The sequence below is a fragment of the Phyllostomus hastatus genome, unplaced genomic scaffold, assembly GCF_019186645.2.
Source record: "Phyllostomus hastatus isolate PE091 unplaced genomic scaffold, TTU_PhHast_1.1 phas_contig_402, whole genome shotgun sequence".
Lineage (NCBI taxonomy): Eukaryota > Metazoa > Chordata > Mammalia > Chiroptera > Phyllostomidae > Phyllostomus > Phyllostomus hastatus.
This window is the reverse complement of record NW_025333873.1, coordinates 3,864,468-3,886,359: the sequence shown is the minus strand read 5'-3', so window position 1 is coordinate 3,886,359 and position 21,892 is coordinate 3,864,468. Positions and strand designations below refer to the sequence as shown.

Sequence of the window (21,892 nt, the reverse complement as noted above, 5' to 3'; positions counted from 1 at the left end):
TTTTATGAAATGTTAAAGGGACTTATCTAAGAAAAAGAAGATAAAAAAACATGTATAGTAAAATGACAGCAAACTCACAATTATTAACAACCACACGTAAAACAAACAAACAAAAAAGAAACTAAGCAAACAACTAGAACAGGAGCAGAACCACAGAAATGGAGATCACATGGAGGGTTAACAACGGGTGTGGGAGGAGGAAAGGTGGAAAAGGTACAGAGAATAAGTAGCATAGATGGTAGGTAGAAAATAGACAGGGGGAGGGCAAGAATAGTATGAGAAATGTAGAAGCTAAAGAACTTATGACACATGGACATGAACTAAAGGGGGGGAATGTGGGTGGGAGAAGGTGTGCAGGGTGGAAGGGAATGAAGGGGAAGAGATGAGACAACTGTTAATAGCATAATCAATAAAATGTATTTAAAAAAAGAAGAACAGAAACAATCATGGATATGGAGAGCATTTTGGTAGTTGCCAGGTTGGGGGTGTGTGTGGGTGAAGAGGTGAGGGGGTTAAGAAGTACTAAGCAGTAGTCACAGAATGGCCATGGGGGTGTAAAGTACAGCATAGGGAATGGAATAGCCCGTAACTTACACGCATGACCCATGGACATGAACAATGGTGGGGGGATTGCCTGAGGGAATGGGGGTGCCGGGTGGAGGGAGGGCAATGGGAAAAATCAGGACAACTGTAACAGCATTATCAATAAAATTAAAATATTATATAAACGATGAATTCCCAACCCCCAATTAAGGCAACATGTATAACCTTACGGATGTGGAATTTAGTGTGGGACTCAACTTAGTATGCTAAAATCAAATCAACAAATCTTTTTTTTTTTCTGAGAAAAGACTAAAAAACTTAAGGTGGATGGCCAGTCTGTAGCACAGCAGAGAAAGCCCGTAGAGCTGGAAGGTTTGCCTTTATTGCCCAAAACTTACCCAGAGATGGGAGTGTCAGGCCCAAGGACTCGGCCTGTTTAGTCCTAGTGGCGAGTCATACCCAGGCGGCCCCCTGAGTTTCTTACAGTGTACGTCACCAAGCAACTTCCCAATTGCAGTGTGTTCTTGGAGGTCAGCCACAGGGACATGCGGGTCAAAGTCCAACACACCTGTGCCCTGTGTGTCCGTTGTAGTTTCATGCCCGAACTAGTTTAGTGTGCTCTCTATACGGTTTCCTTTCGTGGGCGTGTTAGCCTAAGTCACTTCTCAAAGGCAAGGCTGCTTTTGGAATCCTGGCTGCCAGCCGAGGGAGGACCAGGCTCTGGCGGCCAACGACTCGTCAAGGTGGATGCCACCGACTCCCTCCCCCCAAACCTCTTGTTCCCTCCGCTCTTGTCTGCTGCCTCTCTCAGGAGCTCCTGTCACCACTCTTTAAAAAATTACTACGTGAATAAACTTCATTTTTTAGTGCATCAATAGTGATTTGTGTTCTTTGGAAAAGAAAAGTTTCTGAGAGTACAGAGTGAACATCACCCATAGCCTCAGTTCGCAGAGATCCCAACTGCTCCGTGTTCTTTCCTCGTGTTTCCTGTGCACGTTCTGCCCACATCACAGATAAAACCGGGCTCATCCTCCACACACTGCGCTGCGTTCCCTGCCTCTTGGGCACAGCTTGGGTAGATTCGTTCAGGTTAGATCCGCTCCCAGTGGCTGCGTTGTTTCTCATGCTGTGAAGGCTTAATCAGTTCCTGTATTGATGGATTGTGGGCCATATACAGTTTTAACATTACAAATAACTGCAGTGAGCATACAGACACATGTGTATATTCCTTTCATCTGAAAAATACTTGCGGAGCACTCGCTACCTGGCAGGGGTCATGCTAGGCGCTGTATGGACCGTGCTAAATAAAGATGACATAATCTCCTCCCCTCCACAGAGCTGTGGCCTAGACCCAGTCTTTCTAGGATAATTCTTTTTAGTAGAATTGCCCAGTCAATACATATAATTAAACTATCCAAGCTATCAACAGGTATTGGCTATCCTAAAATGTGCCTTTCCAGCAGTGAATGAGTTGTCTTTTTTCCCACACCTATGTGAAAAGGCTTATTACTTATGTAATGGAGCCCGTCTGGAGCAAGGAAGACCAGCTGGTCGGAAGGTGGCTGGGGGGAGCCAGGAAAGGAGACTAGCCTGGGGCTTCAGTGTGGTTAGGGGTGGGGGCTGGGATGTGGGTGCCCCGCCCACCCTGGAAGCTGCTGCCAGCCCCAAAGGAGAGAACACAGAGGCTTTTTTTTTTTTTAAATCCAGCTGCCCAGATGTGGAGCAAAGGGGAAGAAAGAGGCTTAAAAGCTGCCAGCCATCAGACAGCGAAAAAAAGGAGTCAGATCCCTTATCTGTCTGGACTGATGGCACCTGAGGACAGACAGCTTCAGGGCCAAGCAGCTCATCGGTTGGCCTTCACGGGTGCTTATGGCACCCAGCTCTTGTGCAAGAGCTCACTCCCACCGCCCTTCTCTTGGCAGCCGACGCCCTGCTGTGGGCACGCTCACGCTTGCTCCTCTTCTCGCAGGCGGTGGGACTGTGGGCCAGGGCCTGGCAGGATTCGTGGTCCTAACACCATCTCTGATTCCCAGGCTTCTAGGGAAGTTGAACGCGTGAGGTTATAGCCAAAGAAGAGAGAAATTTGGCAGAGGGCCCTGAAGCCCAAAAGTAAACACTATTCCCAACCCCATCTCCCCCTCACCCCCCAGATACGGGGCAAGGATCAGGCAGAGCTATTGGCACTCTCGGCTGCTTCCAGATTTGGGCACTTCTAACTATTTCTACAACTTGCACACCTGGAATAATGGATTTCTGAAAAAACCTCCCGAACTCCATTTGCCTCGCAAAGGGCTTGCCTTGGGCCTCACAATGGCCCGTGAGTTGAGGAGGCAGACCCGACCACACACCAACTGAGAAAGTGGTTCTCAAGTAGCTGTGGCTTATCCAAGGTTGCAGGTCAGGTCTAGGACCAGACCTGCATGTTCTCACCACTCCACGGCCCCTTCCCGAGTTTCCCACGCCGGCCAATGGAGCAAGGCCAAATGTTGCACAGTTTATTTTTAAAAGCATTTTAATTCTCAGTAAGAACTCTATTTTGTTGACACAGAGACACAGAAAACACCCAGGAAATACTGCTTTTTCAAGGGGCGGTGCTTCCTTGAGAGTTTGATTGTGCTTCTGCACCCTAACTTATCCTTCTCCCCCCATGCCCTCCGGAACCCTTTCCCTCTGCTCCCCCCTTCCTCGTTCTGTAAGGTGGTGATGGTGGGATGGTCCTAGGTCGTAGCCCTACGAAAATGACTACAGAAGACAATAATCCCTTGCCAGGCAAAAATGTATTGATAGTATCGGGTTTCACATTCTGGAGGAGGGGGTTGTCGCGTGCACAAGGTAGGAGCTCAAAAATGAATGGATGATGAATAATGGATGGATGCAATATGCTTTAGTTCAAACTTCCCAAAGAGACAATAAGCTCAGGGGACCCGTTCTTCTGTAGCCTCCACGAGGGAAGGACAATGCCTGTACCCTCAGCGCGGTGCTTGGCAATGAGGCGCTCAACGATCTTTGATGGATATGATTTTGAGGAATTCCCATTTGATGACGAACGAAGGATGAATTAGTCATCAAGGTCAGTAAGCGATGAACCACAACTTGGTCCATCTCTTCGGTCTTCCAGTCTGACGTGACCGGGCTTTCCTGGGGGCTCGAGATAGCACATCCTATCTGCAGAAGACAGGAATCAAGCCCAAAGCTGGGTTGCCGAGTCTGAATGACGGTGGGCGGGGCCTGAGCTACGCGCAAACTCCCGCGGTGGGTCAGGTGACTCCTTTTCCCTGGCAACGGCTTGTTGTTGGCAACCCAGCGACCCTCAGGCGGTGGTCCGGTTGGAGCTGCCCCGGGAGGCGCCCGCCATGAATCCCTCGTCGGGAGCCCTGGGGGTCCTGGAAGATGATAAGGACGAACATTTAGCCTCTGGGATTCTCGGGCCCTCGATCCATTCCGAGAATCCTCAGGAGCGGATCCAAGCCCGGCGCCTCCGCATCGCCGCGCGCCTGGAGGCCCGGAGACGGTGAGCGGGGCTGGGCAGCCGGGCGCGGAGTGCCAGAGCGTTCGGGAGGCAGTGTGGGGCCAAGTGCCCCAAGTGCTCTCACACTTCTTTCTTATTTCTTAATAAGATAGAAAACATTTCTTCCAGAAGGTTCAATGGGATGTTAAAACATTGAACACGCTAGTAAATTAAGAGAGAGAAATAATAATCCCTTTAACACTTTCCCTGAAAGCCAGATGCACCAGGCACTGAAATGCAGGCGACCCCTGACCTGCGCCCAGAGATCGGTCTCTCCTTCCCGCCCCGCCTGCCCCGCCCCGCCTGCCCCGCCCCAAGTGTTTATCCACTGGGCCTCAGCTGCCACCTCTGCTGGTGTGACACGCCCCCTCCATCACCAGGTGTCTGAGGCTGATAACCGTATCCCTCTCAGGGTCGCTGCACCCGTCCATTCACAGACACAGTGGACTGTCAAAAGGTGGCACCGAGAGGCGCCTGCGTGACTCCCCGAATTCCTGAACACCCTCGCTGTGTCCCAGCGCTGTTCCACGTCCTGCGGGCCAGGGTCAGCGGCCCCACCAAGACGGTGGCTTCCCTTCTTGTCTGCTGGTCCCCGGACACAAGGGCCTAAAGTGGCATGGCTGTGTCCCAACGAAACTTCAGTTATGGCCACTGAAATGTGAATGTCATATCATGTTTGTGTCACAAAACGTTCTTCATATTTTGATCTTTCCCCTAAATTAATAAACTTTTGGAGCCGTGTTAGGTTTACAGAAAAATCAAGTGGAAAGTACAGAGTGTTCCCATGTATTTTGAACCTCCTGCCTCCACACACACACAACCTCTCCCGCTGTCAGCACCCCCACCGGAGTGGTCCATCTGTGACAACTGATGAGCCTCAATGACACATCACTGCCGGTCAAAGCCCAGAGTTCACATTGTGTTCCGTGGATTTTAACAACTGCATAATGACGCATATCCACCATTAGAGTGTTGAACAGAGTGGTTTCTCCGCCCTGAAAATCCCCTGTCCTCTGTCTGTTCACCCTGATCTTTCTTTTTTAAACCATAAAATGTCAAAAGCCTTCTTTGCGTGTGAGACACACAACACAGGCGGGCCCTATCTGTCCCGCCGACCGCGGTTTGCCAGCCCTGATGTGGAGGCGCAGGGCGATGTTCCGTGGGGCGGCCCGATGGTCCTGATCTACGCAGACCACATCCTAACCGCGATCAGGAGGATGAACATTGCCCTGTGAGCGTGAGTGCGTATTGCCAACCTTGCCGATCTTTTCTGGTCTGTAGGAGAGTAATGATGCCTCACAGGTTTGCAATTTCATTTCTCTGGTTACATGCAAAGTGAAACATATTTTCAAGTGTCTGCCATTTGCATTTCTCCAGTGAATTGCCTGTTCACATGCTTTGCCAATTTTTCTATCTGGTATTTTGTCTTTTTTGGGTATTGATTTGAAGGAGGCTTTTCTGTTTAATAGAGAGCAAAATTTTGTCAAATATCTTTTACCAGTTTCCTTCTTGACTTTTAAGGATAAAATTTAAAAATTTTAGGAAGTAAAATCTTTCAATCTTTTTTTTTTCCGACTTTGGTCTTATTCTCGCTCCTCTATTTACTTCTAGTGTTTTGTGGTTGTGTTTTTTTAATATCTAGATTTTCAACCTTGTAGAATGTATTTTTGTATACCGTGCGAAGTCCCATGGAAACTTTAAGGATAGAATTTAAGCACTAGAACTAATGCCAGTTTCTCTGTTCTTTCCCGTCGCAGGGAAGCGCTTGGAGAATACTTAGATGGGAAGAAGGAGAGCGAGGAAGACCAGAGCAAGAGCTATAAGCAGAAGGAAGAGAGCAGACTGGTATGAACCGAGCAGCAAACAGGTCTTGGCAGCCCCGCGAGACCAGAGAGCGGGGTGTGGTGTTCGCGTTTAGACCAGAAGGAACTCAGGAGAGACGAAATCGCAATGGAGGCTCTATCTCCTGTCTCTAGGCAGAACTGAATTTGAATCTTCCCTATTGTGGGAGCTCCCTAGGAGTAGGCTTTCGTGTCACAGTCTCTGGTATTGATGCTGCCTTTTCTTCGCTTATGCACTTTTAATGGCATTCACTACTCATAGGGTACAGGCCAAATAATTTGGTCTGACATTCAAGACCCTTTGCAGTCTGTTCCCGTCTTATCCTTCTAATCTTCTCGCCCATTGTTACCTAGTTTGGGCCTTCCACTTAGGTGAAGCTTGACTTGCTCACCTCCAATGGCTTTGTTCTTTCTGCTCAGAGCCTTTGAGCAGAGCCTTCTGAGCCTCAGAGTCTTTGCAGAGCCTTCTGCAATGGCAAGCTCCTCCCCTCTCCTCTTCCTCCCTCCTCACCTCTCCTGTCTTCTTCCCTCCACCCCTCTCCTCTCCTCTCTGTCTTCAGGTTATCTTCTCATACTTGAAGACCTTCTAGGTCCCAACCCTCTCGTGAGTTCCTCCACACCAGGCTGAACTCCTTTACACACACCGACCATTTCTTGTGGGTTGAGTTCATTACATTTCGGAGAGTCTTGTATGACTTTGCAAATGTGTGGGCATGCCGTGTGCCCGATGCCGCTGTAAGCTCTGGGAGAGGGAGAGTCTCTCTGAGTCCCTGCGGAGCAGCGCCTGGCTTGTGCTCAGTGACCACCAAAAGGAAAATCATCCCTTGCTCCACCGTGGCAATGACGGGGCTCCTGGGGTATTTAATAAAGGACTTGGAACAAGAGGTGCTGGAGGAATAAAAATGCCAGTTCAAAACAGCGAGCCAGACCTAGCCAAGTGCTGCATTTAACTACTTGTGAAATGACCTGCAGAGACGGCGATACTGTGGGCAATGAGACGTGGAAACCTGCTCACTAAGTGGGCCTGGTCAGGGAAGGTCCCGTGGAGGAAGCGCAGCTTGAGCTGGGTCTTAGAAAAATGGGAGGGATTCATAAAAGTGGAGAGGAGAGAGAGCTCATTTTTGGCAGAAATTAAAGTGTAATTATTGGGAGGAAAAATATTCAAGCTACTGACATATTAATTATAGAGAGTAATATATAGAGGTAATTGAATAACCTGTACTGTACTATGTCGAGGATGAGATATCTTACGGTAATGGAGAAAATGTTGAGTTGCTGTGGTTTCTCGGTCCAGATCTGCTGCTGGTTGTGAAGCACAGGACTCACGTCACCTCTGTGTAGCTAGGTTGGTTTGTTCCTTTCTTTCTTGATATGAGAGAGAGAGAGAAGAAGAGAAGAGGAGAGATAGAGGTAGAGATAGAGATGAGAGAGAGAGAGAGAGAGATATTTGTGTTCCACTCATTCATGCAGCCATTCGTTGATTCTTGTATGTGCCCCGACTGGGGATTGAACCTGCAACCTTGGCGTATTGAGATGATGCTCTAACCAGCTGAGCCACCCAGCCAGGGCCCTAGGTTTCTTCATTTAAAGGGTCAGTGATCTCTGAGCACTTCTGTGTGGGATCAAAAGGATATTATATATACTCTTGAAAAGACTATTATAGTTAGTATTGATAGCATCTTGAAAGTACCGACGTGCGCTTCATCCTGAGCACTCTCTGAGTGTAACATAAAGCCAAAAGGGTAACATTGTTTTCATCAGCAGCTTTTCAAGGTTCCTATCACTTAGGACTGAAGTCTGAAATGCCTTGGCACCAAGAAGAAATGTCTACCGAGAATGCCACCTCCCTCAGTGTCGAGGTATTAATAACCAGCTCTGCCCTAAGACCTGGGCAGGAGGGGCCCCTGCCCTTGGTCCTGCACCTTGTCAATCATTTTTAGGGTCATTCTTTTTGTTCCCTGTTTCATCTTCCTGTCTTCCAAGTTTATGAATATATTCTTCCATGTTTCTTGTACTGGGAGAATAAACTGTTCCACTGTTTACATCGTGGTCTATAATCTATCTGGAATTGATTTCAGTGTGTGGTATAAAAGTAGGGCTCAAGGTTTTTAAAAATCCAGGTGGATTTTTAATGGACCAGCAGCACTTACTGAAAAGATCATCCATTCTCCACAGCGCTGCAGGGCACCTTGGTTTTGAATCAGGTCATAAACGTGTGTTTGTTTCTAAATTCTCTGTCTTGTCCCGTTGGTCTGTTTGTCTGTCTTTATGCCAGTCCTGCACTGTCTTAGTCACTGTCGCGTCATCTGGCAGGTAAGTCCTCCAGCTTTGTTGTTCTTCAAGGTTGTCTGGGCTGGTTTTGTCCTTTTGCATTTACACATACGTGTTAGAATCAGCCTGTCGATTTCCATCAGAAAACCTGCTGGGATTTTAATGAACATTGGGTTGAATCTAGAGAGCATTTTGGGAAAGAAATAATATGTTACCACGATAGAGATTTATAATCCATGAATACGAAATATCCCTCCATTTGTTTAGGTGTTCTTTAATTTTGTTCAGCAATGTTTTATACTTTTTATCGAGGTGATCATTGCTTATTGTTGATGATGTATAAAAGTACAATTGATTTTTTATATTAATTTGACATCCAGCAACGTTGTCAAATTCACTCTTTAATTCAATTCTTATAGTTTACCTGTAGTTTCTTTCTTACCTTAGTGTTTTTTACATACATAAGTCATATCATCTTAAAATAAGTTTTATCTCTTCCAATTTAATATTTGTGCCTTTTATTTCTTTTTCTTGCCTTACCGCATTAGACAGGCCCTCCAGCCCATTAGACAGAAGCGGTAATGAGGAGGCGCCTGTGTCTTGCGCTGGCTGTGCTCTGAATGCACTCCAGCACGTGGACTTGCCTCGAGTGCATTTAGAGCCCAAGTTCCCCCTTTAGATCATTCTCTGTGTATCACAGAGCCACAGATTCCCTGCCTGAAGGATTCCGAGTGCACTTTCAAGGCCTACACGGGACTTTTCCCACAATCTGTCCTGCCCAGGGCAGATGAGCAAGGCCCCTGTTGTGCCACCTCGAGGCTGATGGATGGCCAAGGGCTGTGGATGGAGCCTGGGTGTGCGGTCTGGGAAATCCACATGCCTGCACACGAGGCCCTTAATGGCGTGGGACAGAGGTGTGGTGGGAAGGTGAGGGGGCGGCTGCAGGCTGGGCCAGAGCCTGGCTCTCCCTTAGCCGCCAACTTCTGGGTGGAACTTGGAGATGTGGTCTAAGTTCAAACTAGGAGTGTAAATCATTATGAAGTTGTCAAGGTAGGAGGACAGGACACCTTGTATTAACAGTTTATGACATTGAATTACAATGTTTACATATTTAGGTGTATGGCATGTGGACCTCCATTTAAATTCTTCCTTTGGGTCTCAAAAATGTCAGTGGTGAAGTTTGTTGGTCTGTTGGTATCTGTAACATTTTCAATTTCACTTTGAGTCTTAAATACTTGATTCGGAAATTTCTGGTGTTTGTATTGTTTGAGTTAAAAATAGAAAATTGACCAAAGCTCCAGGGAAGCCATTACTTCCTTACGCATGTAAAACTATTCGGTACAAGTGATAAAGCCTCGGGCATTTAAAAAAGTCTGTATGACCCAAGTTACCTGGGCTTAGGGTCTGTTTTATATTCATGAAAACTGCATTTCAAAATGAAATAGACAGAATCTCTGACTGATTCAATGACTCCTTGGGATAAAGATGTTTATAGGTTCTCGGTTCCAAAATGATTTGAGAGCTGGAGAATGTATAGGTTCCAAAACAGACTTGGAAAACCTTAGGCATAACTGAAGGGTACCTGAACATTTTGATGACATCGCAAAAATGCCAGGAGTGAGGACACCGAGGGTGGAGTTTCCGCGGAGGGATTAGAAGGGGGGAGGGCGAATCCCCGAGCCCATGAAGGGAGAGGGCAGAGCAGCCAGCCACAGTTCTCTCCCCTGTAACAAAAGGTCCTACGTAACATCAGCTTCAAAAAGACAGAAGCTTATTTTTCTGCCTCACTTAGTAACCCAGGGCTCACCTGGGGTCTCCTCTGTGCCGGGCCCTCTCCTCCTTCTGCTGCTCATAACTGAATGCAGGTCCGGCTGCCCGCAGCTTCGAAAGCCACCACTTGAGAGGCAGGTGCCGATGTCAAGGAAAGTGGTTTTATTCTGGTGCCGGCGACCTGGAAGAGGAGGGGCTCTCGTCTCAATGCCCAGCTTAGCATCTCAGGCGTCCTGGCTAGTTTATATGGGGGAAGCACGGGAAGAGGGGACCGAAGGAATTTCTGGCACTGTGAGTTTTCTCAGCTCCGCTCTTGGGTGATTTCAGTGCTGTCTCGGGCGCGCCTTGTCGTGCCGTTTCTTCCCTCCGTCCGCGGTTCCCTGCCGACACCTGGGAGGAGGAGGACATGCAGGCTGCGTTCCCTGCGGCCGGTTCTGCACGCGTCGCTGACGCTGGCCCACCTTCTTGTGGTCAGGACTGTTCCTCGGTTAATTAAGTAGGAGGTGCACGTGCTGATGTCTATAAAATACTTACAAGGAAACTCTTAGTGTATGAATCTTCTGTGAGTCTGTTAGTGCAGCCTGTTCTCTGATCACCACCTGATGAGTACATTACGTTGACTTCGGCCACCGTTGCACGCCCCCCACACTGTGCTTTAGCGCCACGTCCCAGCCTGGGAGAAGGGGGAGGTAGGGGCCACGGAAGGTGCACTTTTTCCCTTGAAGGCACAGTTCAGAAGTGACACATACCAGCTCCTGTGCTGTCGATCAACCCACTCTGGCTGCAGGGGCGTTTGGGGCATGCATCTGCTTTGGGAGAGCAAATACCCAGCTAAAATGCGGGTGTTCGATTACTAGAAGAGGGGAGACGGATATGAAAGGACAGTGGTTACTGTCTGCTTCACCCCCCCCCCCCAGCTGAGAGTCTTAGAAAGGACCCTGGCAGTGTCAGCCACCTGGAGGTTGCCTGGGGGAAGTATGTCCCTGGAGCACATGCCAGCACACTGGCTGGCCGGCCCCTGCTCTGAGAAGAAACTGAAGTCCACCCGGAACTGCAGAGTGCTGTTGAACTGTACTATAGCAACACATCACAAATGTCCCGATGGAAATGGGCTGCTACATAGATGCCATTCTCAAAAGTCTTAAGGTAAAAAAAAAAAGAGAGAGAGAATTAAAAAAAAGGAAAAGGAACTCTGGCTGGTGTGGCTCAGCGGACTGAGTGCCGGCCTGCGAACCAAAAAGCTGCTGGTTCAATTCCCAGTCTGGGCACATGCCTGGGTTGTGGGCCAGGTCCCTGGTTGGGGGCATGGGAGAGGCAACCCATCAATATTTCTCTGGCACACCGATGTTTCTCTACCTCTCCTTCTCCCTCCCTTCCAGCCTCTCTAAAAATAAATAAATAAAATCCTTAAAAAAAAAAAGAAAAAGAAAAGAAAAACAAAAAAGAAAAGGCTTAAGGTAGCTTTTGCTTCGTGCCTGGGTGGATAGAAGAGTTGCCAACAGTAGTGACAAAGTGTTTCTAACTTTATAAGTTAAAGTTACAAAGTTATAATTCCTTATAAACAGTTTTATACACTTTATAAATATGTAACTTCTTTATAAAGTGCTCTAACGTTGTAAGCTCCTTGTTTTCAGAAACTGGCCAAACTGCTGCTCTGTGGCACCGAGCTGGTGACGAACATCCAGGTGGCCACAGACATCAGAGAGATCCACAGGAGGGTGGAAGAGGAGGAGCTGAAGCGCCAGAGGTGAGGGGCCCCCTGCTCCGAAGCCTGGTGGCTGCGCAGGGGTCTCCTCTGTGCACCCCTAAGTTCTCCCCGGTCCCTGGAAAGTGGCTTTGTCCATCTTAGTCTAGTAAAATCTTCTTATCGCCCCCTTCTGAATTCTTCCTCCTCCTTTCCTTCCCTTCTCCTGAGTTCCCACCCCTCCTCCTCTCTTTCTTAAGTATTCCATTCCGGGTGCTGAGCTGTGTGGGTGCAGCCGGGAGCGAGCAGAGCTCTGGTCTTGATGTCGGCAGTGTAGGCAAGACAGACATGGAAACACGTCACCACGACTTGTGTAGAAATGAAGGTTAGGTGTAAAGAGTTGTGGAATCACATATGGGGGGCGCCTTTAATTCTCTCTGGAGAGATTACAGGGGAAGCTCTCCAGGCAAAGTGACCTTTGGGTTGGGCTGTAGAGGATGGGTCGGCTTTGAGGAGCGGGCGTTTTAGGCAGAGAGAACAGCTTGTGCACATGCGTGGATCATGTGATGTGCTGGGAAACGGCACGATAGGGAAGGGTGTATGGGCCAAGGTTTGGGGGAGGAGAAGAGATGAGAATAGGAAGGTCGGCTGGGTTGTCCTGAGCTCCGGTTAATGGGAGCGACCAGCCCCACAAACATCTCAGTGTTATGTACGATATAGCAGGTATTGAAGAACAGGAGAGACTCCATGGGTGACGTGTAGGGTGTCAGTGGGATCACGGGAGCCCCTGGCAGACCTCCAGCTCCCGTCCTCAGCGGGAGGGCTGTGTGCGCACCCCTCTGCCCAGCGCCCAGGTTGCCCAGTGGGCTACCGTCCATCCGCGGAGCAACCCACTTGACCGTTAATCCGGCTTCGCATATACACGCACGGTACAAGTTTAACAACACTGTTTTTAGTTGTTAAACATGAGCTCCCCTATTGGCAGCTGTACCACCTTCATTAGTATATAGCTGGTGGCTTTATTCTGGAAACGTCCCACAGACTGGCGTGGGCTATCCCAGGAACTCAGCTGGCTGGTCCCCAGCAGGGCAGCTTGCGAAAGGCCCGGAGTGCCAGGCCAAGCAGTGGGGACTCGAGCCGCAGACGCTCAGGGCAAATGGAAGGGTTTGAAGTGCAGAGTTACAAGACGAATGTGGGTTTTGGAGAGGTGACCCAATGGCTGTGTCTCGTTTTTCTGAAGAAGAAAATCAGTTGAAATAGAATAGGTACAATGCGGCCGAGCTTGGAGGGTGGGAAGGAGAAAGGGGGCCAGAAGATGACTGGGGAGCGATTCCTGTCCTTCAGGGGGCGTGCATGCTTGTCTGGAGACAGTGTCGTGGAAGGGCCGTCTGCTGGAGCAGGGACAGGGTCTCAGGCATGTGCCCTGTGCCCTCAGACCTAAGGCCTTCCTTCAGTCCAGGCCCAACCCTGGCATTCTCCGTCACGTAGTTTCTTCGGAATTTCTAAGAAGACCACCCCTATTTTCCATCACTAATGATGGAGGCTCCCTGTGTGTATATTTTGACGGACATTTACTGGCCATTTGGGAGAGGAATGGCCAGACTCTTGAGGTCATGCTGATCATGACAGTTCATCATATGAGTAGCATTTGATTGGTGATGGCTGCGCTGAGCATCATCCCACTCGGGCCTGACGACAGGCAGGTCTTGGCGGAGGCTCTTGCCCTCTCCGTGTCACAGGTGAGAAAAGTGGGGCTCGCAAGGCTGAGTACTGGCTTGGCCAGAAAGTCCGGCTGTTTTTTTCTGTAAAATAAAAAAGACACGATTTTCATTTTCACCAACAACTTTATTGATTTGGGTATTTTGAGTATGTCGGCTATCTCCTGTTATTATTGGCTTCCAGTGGGCAGAGGCCAGGGATGCTGCTAAGCCTCCTCCAATGCATAGGACAGGCCCCACAGCAAAGAATCATTTGGCCAAAATGTCAGTAGTAACCAAGAAACTTCACAAACCACTCTCAACACGTTTGATCAGTCACAGCACCTTCTCCATGCGCTGCACAAGTCTTTTTTTGTGTTACAGTTGCATTTTTACCTTTCTTGAAATAATAAAGCATAGTGTGCCAAAAATGTTTCACATCTTCTTCCATCTTCAATATTAAAATGGCTGCACAAAAATTCACCAATTTGGATAAGTTTTTTAAAAATGCACACTGACATAACAGCTGTCACAAAACAGTTTAACAAAATTGCTTTGAATGAAATTAAAGACAACTAAGCACTACCAGAGCCATCTTACAGAAAAAAAGTCAATGAACTTTTTGGCCAACCCAATACCTTGTTTAAAGTTGAGAAGCAGTTAGTAGCAAAGTCAGACTTGAACGCAAGCTACGCAACTCCAGTGACCAAGTGTTTAACTACTGTGTGTCAGCCTCTTCCTCAGAAGCGTGTGACCAGTGGACGCTTGATCTGTGTGCATATGTGTGTGTGCGTGTGCATGGCTTTACTGCTGATCTGTTTGTTGTGTGCCACTTTGTGTATGTGGGTTTGGTTACTTTATACTCAAGCATTAAGCTGAAAGAAGCAGGTTTCTTGGAGCCTGGTTTGGTTTTGGGTGGGCGTGTGCGGGGGCGGTGCTTGGTACCCGGGCCCTGTATGACGGACTCCGGGGGACCCGCCCGCTCCGTTGGAACGCAGCATGGGAAGCGGAGCTGGCACGGGCTGCACGTTTGTATTCACAGGCTCGAGAAACTGGAGAATGAAGTCAAGACCAGCCACGACAAATTCGATGAAATCACTGCCAAGTGGAAGGAGGGCAAAGAGAAGAAAATTCCCCAGGAACTGTGGGAAATGCTCAACACTCAGCAGGAGCACTGTGCTGGGCTGATAGAAGATAAGAACAAGCTTATCAACGAGTTACAGCAGGCAAGGGGCCCCGGGGTCGTTCATCCCAGCCAGGTGGGGTCCGGCAGGGGGGCGGGGGGCTTCCGCTGGGTTGTGGGTCTGCCTTTCCTGAGTGGAGAAATGCGGACGCCTCACCTCAGGCCTCAGAGTGCCGCACAACTCCTTGCCATTGCCCTTGCGTTCTCCCGGGCCCTCTCCGGTGCTCCTGGAGCCGCTCTCCCCCGTGCCTTGCAATTCCCGGTGGTCGCCGGTGCGGACAGCGGGGGTCCAGGCGGCAGGTGCTTCCGTCTCCATGTGTGACCAGCCTTTGATGTGCTCTCTTCCAGGAGTTAAAAATCAAGGATGACCAGTATGTGAAGGACTTGAAGAAACAGTCGGATGACATCAGCCTGCTGCTGGAGAGGATGGAGGAACAAGTGAAGAGCGTGATGAAGACCTTCCGTCAGGAGCTCAACCACATCGAGGTGACAGGGTGTGCGAGGCCTGCCTTCTGCCCCGGGAGGCGGGCTGGGTCGGGCCTGCCCGCGGAAGGAGGCACCCGCCCGTGTTGGTCCTCCGCTTTCTGTCTCCGCTCTGGGGTTTCATTAGCTTATTTACTCATTCAGAAAGTATTCATCCCTGGCTGGCGTAGCTCAGTGGATTGAGCGCGGGCTGGGAACCAAAATGTCCCAGGTTCGATTCCCAGCCAGGGTACATTCCTGGGTTGCAGGCCAGAACCCCCAGCAACCACACATTGATGTCTCTCTCTCTCTCTCTCTCTCTCTCTCCCCCTCCCTTCCATCTCTAAAAATAAATAAATAAAATCTTTAAAAAAAAAAAGGAAGTATTCATCAAGTGCCTGCCATTGCCAGGCACTGCGCCGGGGGCTGGGGATACGGCCGTGAACAATCTTTTTTTTTTAAAGATTTTATTTATTTTTAGAGAGGGAAGGGAGGGAGAAAGAGAGAGAGAGAGAGAAACATCAATGTGCGGTTGCTGGGGGCTGTGGCCTGCAACCCAGGCATGTGCCCTGGCTGGGAATCGAACCTGTGATGCTTTGGTTCGCAGCCCATGCTCAATCCACTGAGCTACGCCAGCCAGGTGAGACCTAGATCTTTCTAAAACAAAAGAGAGCCAAGAGGAAGGGCACCTCTCTGTCTGGATTATTATGGACTCGTTCCTGCGTCCCGGGCCTGCCCCTCGTGAGCTCCACGCTGCCTCTGCTCCGTGGGAACCCCACTCACAGCAATCAGTGCACCTCCCCTCGTCCTGGCTGAGTGACACGCCGGTTTGCCCTGCGACTGCCAGCAAGGGCACCGGCTTTCCTCCCGCTCCCGGCGGCGGGTGTTGACTGAGCTGCCACACGGTCGGCAGGTTCCCTCTCTGAACTCGTGAGAAGTCCGCACTCTGTAACACTGACTTCCAGGCAGCTCCCTCTGCAGCCACTTGGTTACGTGACACTTGGCAAGTCCGCCTTTGGACCCGACTTTGTGTGGTGACATGGCACTTGGCTGTTAGCTTTGGGTTCTTCGATGCCGTGGGACCTGCCTAATCAGAACAGACACAAGAGCCCTTTTCTTTCTCGTTCGTAGAAAGCATTCGAGGTGGAGCGGCAGGAGCTCCTGATCAGCAACAAGAAGAAATGGGAGCGGGCGCTGCAGGCTCACAACGCCAAAGAGGTAGGGTGTCGGGGGTGGCCCGTGGAGGCAGGGTAGCGTCTGCTGTGACTGGCCACGCGGGCCGTCCTGTGTCTTGCGGAGGGTGGCCCTGGCAGAGGCTCAATGCTGCTCAACGCAGTTCACCAGGTGGCCGTCGCCCTGGCCATGGCCAGGGCCCTCTGTGCAGCTCGCTGTGGTCTCCACGGTCCTGTCACCTTCTCCCTTGATTCCTGGGCCTCTACCGCAGCCACGGATGCTTGTGGCCCAAGAAAGTGCTGTAAGGCACATTTTAAAGGGTGTGGGGTTCTCACTCTGTTTCAGAGACATACAGAACAAAGAAGTGACAACTGAGATTCAATGGATTTTTTTTTTTAGAAATACAAAAAATACAAATATCTGACTACAGGGTCTGTGCTTAATTTTTTTTCAATTGCAGTTGACATGCAATATTATGTTAGTTTCAGGTGTACAACATAGTGACTAAAGATTTCTCTAGCTTATATAGTGATCAGCCCCATAAGTCTGGTTATTACCATGTGCAGTTATTACAAGACTGCTGACTCTTTCCCACGCTGTCCCTTGTGTCCCCCCGTGCTTGATGTCCTGATGGTGCACTCCTCTTGGACATTCCGGAGGAAGGGCCTGGTAAACAACACACAGCCTTGGGGCACGAGGGCTTCCCGGGGCTGACAGACTCTCTCCCAGGAGTCATGACACTTTCAGACCATTCCCTGTGCCACCCTTGCCAGCCGCCGGAAGGAGCGAGACGGGGCAGGGCAGGGGCCTGACTTCCCCCGTCCTCCTGTGCCCTCAGCTGGAGTACCTCACGAACCGGCTCAGGAAGGTGGAGGAGTACGAGAGGCAGCTGAGCAAGCAGAGGGTCTGGGATTTCGAAGAGTACAACATGATCAAGATCAAGCTGGAGCAAGACGTGCAGGTACGGCAGGCTCCTCAGCCAGAGCAGATGGAGTGCGCCCGGGTGCGCACTTCAGCCTCGGCATCTGCTGACGGCGTTCCAGAGCTGGTCCCTTCAACCGATGTTTACTGGTGGTCTGCTTTCCCTTAAACGGCCACACCTGCAGGAGCTCATGCACAAGGTGCACCGGAGGAATGCTCTCTCCAGTCAACGGGGGGAGAACTACCAACATGCCTTAAGGGGTCTGGACACCAAGGCACACGAGGAATTGCTGAGAGAGTTGTGCGTATTGGCCGAGCAGGTGGAAACTGTCCTGAGGGCAAGTTAGCTGCAGGGCAGGCCAGAGCTAGGACGGCCGCCCTCCAGCGGGTGTCTGCCGTGTTTCAGGCCCTGACGCCCAGGTTCTCACCCTCATCCTCACCCTGACATGAAAGGGGGTGGCCTAGCATTTCCTGGGCCAGCAAACGGAGGCTCAGAGAGAAGGCTACTCATCCAGTAAATGGTAAACCTTGGATTCGAACCCAGTTCTCTCTGGCTCTGTAGCCTGTGTCTTTGCCATGATTCCAACCAAGCAGCCCCCTGACTGACGGTCGGACAGCGCTGTAGTGCAGATTCTGAATCACCATGAGAAAGAACCTTCTAATAGTTAGAACCATCCTATATAGAAAAGTTTATCCCTCAGAACACAGAGTCCTTTATCTCGTCAAGTATTTGGAGGCTGAATGACTCTGTCTGTCCTCGTGCTGCGGAATCCCTGCAGTGGGGGGGAGGCTAGACTTTTCTAGTTTCGACCGCTCTCTCCGAGGCTGGGATTCTGTGTCTCAACATTAGTATAAAAAAGTGCGTCTGTGATCACATTCAGCTGCGATACAGTGGCATCGTAATATTCAGGCTTGGTCTGTTCGTTTCAGTGTCTATCTAGAAAAGCACGTTAAATGACAGCTTTTCCACATAGACTTTGGTAGAATTTTAGTTCTTCCTCCTCTCGTCATTTTATATAAAGAGGTTAAATTAAGAACCCTATTAGACTACATACGTTTTTACCAGGCCCAAGGGTTTTCCTCGGCCTGTCTCTCACTAACATCATGGAAATGAGAGCCGCTGACAAAGAACAGCACGGTCTGTGACCGAGCGGCCCCACTGGTGTGGGCTGCACACCCCCCACTTCCCATGAGAACGCCTATTGTTACACTTCCTGAAGTTATCTTGGTTCTCCGATAATTTATGCGACAAAACTACACACTGTCGGCCTCAGTGAAACGATGGGACTTTGTGTTCTTTTTGTTGTTGCTGTTTTGTTTTCCTTTTGTGGTAAGAGCCCTTACTGGAAAATCTACTCTCTTAGCAGAATTTTAAGTCTGCAGCCTGGCATGGTTAACCACGGGCCGTCTGGTGCACGCAAACCTCCGGACTTACCCACCCTGCGTAACCAAACCTCCGTGCCCTTTGACCGACGCTTCCCCGTTTCTTCCACCCCCCAACCCCCAACCCCTGGCAGCCCCGGGAGCAGATTCTTCTCCTGCTTTCACGAGTTTGACCATTTTAGACCCCGAGTGTAAGTGAGATCACGCAGCTCTTTCTGCGTCTACTTTATTTCTCTTAGCATGACATCCTCCAGGTCCATCCACGTGGCTGCAAATAGCAGAATTTCCTTCTTGTTGAAGGCTGAATAATATTCCAGTGAGTGTAATACCACGTTTCTTTATCCAGTAGTTCACTGCTGGGCACTTAGGTTGTTTCTCTATCTTGGCTGCTGTGAATGAGTCTGCGATGAAGATCCCGGTTTCGATTCCTTTGGATACGTTCCCAGAGTCGGGACTACTGGGTCAAATGATAACTCTGTTTTTAATTGTTTTGAGGCGCCTCCAATGGTTCCCATGGTGGCTGCACCAGTTTACATTCTGACCAACAGCACACAGCGGCTCTCTTTCCCCCGGGTCCTTGCCAAAGGGCCAGCATTTGTCGTCCTTTGGTTTTTGATAGTAGCCATCCTAACGGTATGAGACGGCGTCTCATTGTCATCTTCATTTTCATTTCCTTGAGGATTAATGATGTTGAGCAGTTTCACATAGCTGTTGGCTATTTGTATGTCTTCATTGAGAAACGTCTACTCAGGTCCTTTGTCTATTTTCTATTCAGGAAATTCATTGTTCTGCCGTTGAGTTGTAGGAGTGGAACCTCATGTTCTTAATCTAACTTTCAAATGCTTGAGCAAAACCAAACAATTCGGAGACATGAGGGATGATGGGGCTTTGGTGAGGTGAGACTAAGGAGGTGAGGGGCAGAGAGAAGGCGGGCCTGGGGCACCTGGTGGTCCTGGCCCCCCATTGTGGGGGGGGCCTAACGGTGGGGAGTGGGCGTGTGGGAGGCGGGGGACCGACACTCAGAGCAGAAGTGTGTGCCGTCCCCCTGCAAAACAGTTTGCTCCTGTGTTCGAATGGAAGCGCAGAGTGCGCTGCACCAAGTTACACCCTCAACTGGGGAAAGGTAATCAAATCAGGGACCTCCCATATCATAGTGGGTGCAACATTCTAGTAGATTGGACTTGATCACAGCGCCTCCTAGCTGCATTTTTACTGGACATTAAAGTCAAGTAGCATCGTTTTTTGCCAAGTATTGTGGATATGGTGTGCATGCAACTCAGCACCAACTTTGCTTTTCCTAGTGTGCAGCACTGTATCGGTTCTGAAACATGGAGCTAAGATTTTGGTAAATCACACACACAAAAGAAAGGACTCAATACTCATAGACTGGGTTTGATGGATAAAGTAGAAGTAAAAAAAGAATGTACAGTTTTCAAGTGCTTACTGCCAGTAAGGTCGCATTATTAACGAGCAGAGAGAAGCTGATAAGCATTATGCACTCATAGGGAGTTTCCCACCTCTGACCACCACCCCAAAATAAAAGTGCTAGAAAAACATAGTTCCTGATGCAGGAAGTAAAACTTTAAAAAAAAAGTCCTTATGTACTCATTTAAACGTACAAAATGATGTAGTTCAACTTCTGGAGCTGTTACCTTTAATACAAGGACATTAATCACAAAATATTAAAAATGGGTTATTTATTTAACAAATATTGTGAATTTATATTGTGTAAAGCACAAAGGTAAACAAGGGGCAGTCCCTGCCTTCACTGAGAGAGAGAGAGAGAGAGAGAGAGAGAGAGAGAGAGAGAGAGAGAGAGATGGTACCAAAGAGTGAGTCACGGTGAAGAGAAGGGTAAGCAAGCTTACAGGCCAGACTGAGATTGCCAGTCTGAGGTGGCCCCAGAATCGAATCCAGGTTCCATCCTGGGATCGAGGTTGGTGGTGAGGAGGCCCGGTGGGATCTCTGGAGTCAGCGGAGAAGGCCAGAGGGAAAGGCTGTTTCACATTCGCTTTGCGGGCACCGGTGGCCGTGGGCTTGCGCAGCAGCTGTGGCGGAGCTCGGACTGGCTGTCCCTGGGGAAAGAGGGAAGCTGTCACAGCCCCCGCAGGGACAGCAAGGGACTTCGGGGCTGGTTAGAATGTAACCTTGATAAATTATTCACGAAAACCAAACCTGACATTTTGCCATCAGTCTTGGGAATGTAAAGTACAACTTTGCAAGATATCTTTGCATAAATGAAAAAATAAATGGAGACATGTAACAAAGTCAACCATTATTTTTAAATATAAGACTATGTGCAGTGTGTGGCCATCCAGAATGGCTGTGTATTGAGACGAAGACCTGACAGAAGTAGCAGTAGGGCCACCAGCACTACAATCACGGTGAGCACAGGTGTCGCAGACTGATCATGAGGGGTGTAACTCATGTAACCGCCTGCCGTAGACTCTGCCGTAAGAGGCACAAGACTTTGGTTAGTTCTGCACGTTCAGTGACAGCACCGCCAATAACTCGTAACTAGTGTCATGCATGTGAAGCCTCAGAGGTCATCTGGACAGAGCTGAGGTGGTGAGGGGTGACACGTGGTCGGGCAGAGGTGGTCAGCAGAGGTGCCGGTGGCATTGCTCGTGCCCCCGGACAGTCTCTAAGAATGTGCTGGAGCAAAGAGCAGGAGCAAATGCTTTCACAAAAGGAAATAAAATTGCTAGTAAATATTCAACTACATGCACAGAGCAATGCAAATTAAAGCAATCCGGTGACAGGTTATTATTATTTTCTGCCTAGAAAATCAGCACAAATTTAAGGTTTTCTTTACAGATTAAAAAAATATGTACCTTATTGTTTTTTTAAGATTTTATTTATTTTTTAGAGAGAGGAAGGGAGGGAGATAGAGAGAGAGAGAAACATCAATGTGTGGTTGCCTCTCCTGCATCTCCTGCGGGGGACCTGGCCTGCAACCCAGGCATGTGTCCTAGACTGGGAATTGAACCGGTGACCCTTTGGTTCTCAGGCTGGCACTCAATCTATTGAGTCATACCAGCCAGAGAAAATTTAAGTTCTTTCAGCTAGGTGAGATAGATACTAGTGGTGCTTCCACAAAACTAACAATAAAAGTGACACCAATGATAATTTTTTCCTTTCAAGATGTATTATGTAGGGAAAATAGAATCCATTTACATAGTAATTGCTATGCAACAATCTGCCTTGAAGAATGAAATTCATATAACATTTCACATGATAGAGCTTGCATTGCAACAAGTGCTTCCACTGTGTTATAAATATAAAAGGTGTTCTGTGATTAGATAAGTTTAGGAAATGCTGTCTTAGCCGCCAGGTCTCGCTGCAAAGCTATGGGCAAGAGGAGGGACTTGGTCAGGAACCCCGGGGCTCTGGTCTCAGGGCCCCCCTGAGGATCAGAGGGAAGCCTGGAACAGCCCCTCCCCGTCATTCCAAACC

The 21,892-nt window shown here is 49.2% G+C and overlaps 1 protein-coding gene across 2 annotated transcripts in view; it reads left to right on the top strand.

Annotated features, from left to right (window-relative positions):
- Positions 1-3,896: 3,896 nt before the first annotated feature.
- Positions 3,897-21,892, top strand: part of DRC1 (dynein regulatory complex subunit 1) — a 42,723-nt gene continuing 24,727 nt past the window's right edge. For both annotated transcript variants that reach the window (XM_045844606.1, XM_045844605.1), the window contains exons 1-7: positions 3,897-4,054; positions 5,809-5,896; positions 11,568-11,680; positions 14,357-14,540; positions 14,846-14,983; positions 16,091-16,177; positions 16,971-17,093. In XM_045844606.1, the coding sequence (XP_045700562.1) occupies positions 3,897-4,054; positions 5,809-5,896; positions 11,568-11,680; positions 14,357-14,540; positions 14,846-14,983; positions 16,091-16,177; positions 16,971-17,093 (891 nt within the window). The remainder of the gene's footprint in view (positions 4,055-5,808; positions 5,897-11,567; positions 11,681-14,356; positions 14,541-14,845; positions 14,984-16,090; positions 16,178-16,970; positions 17,094-21,892) is intronic.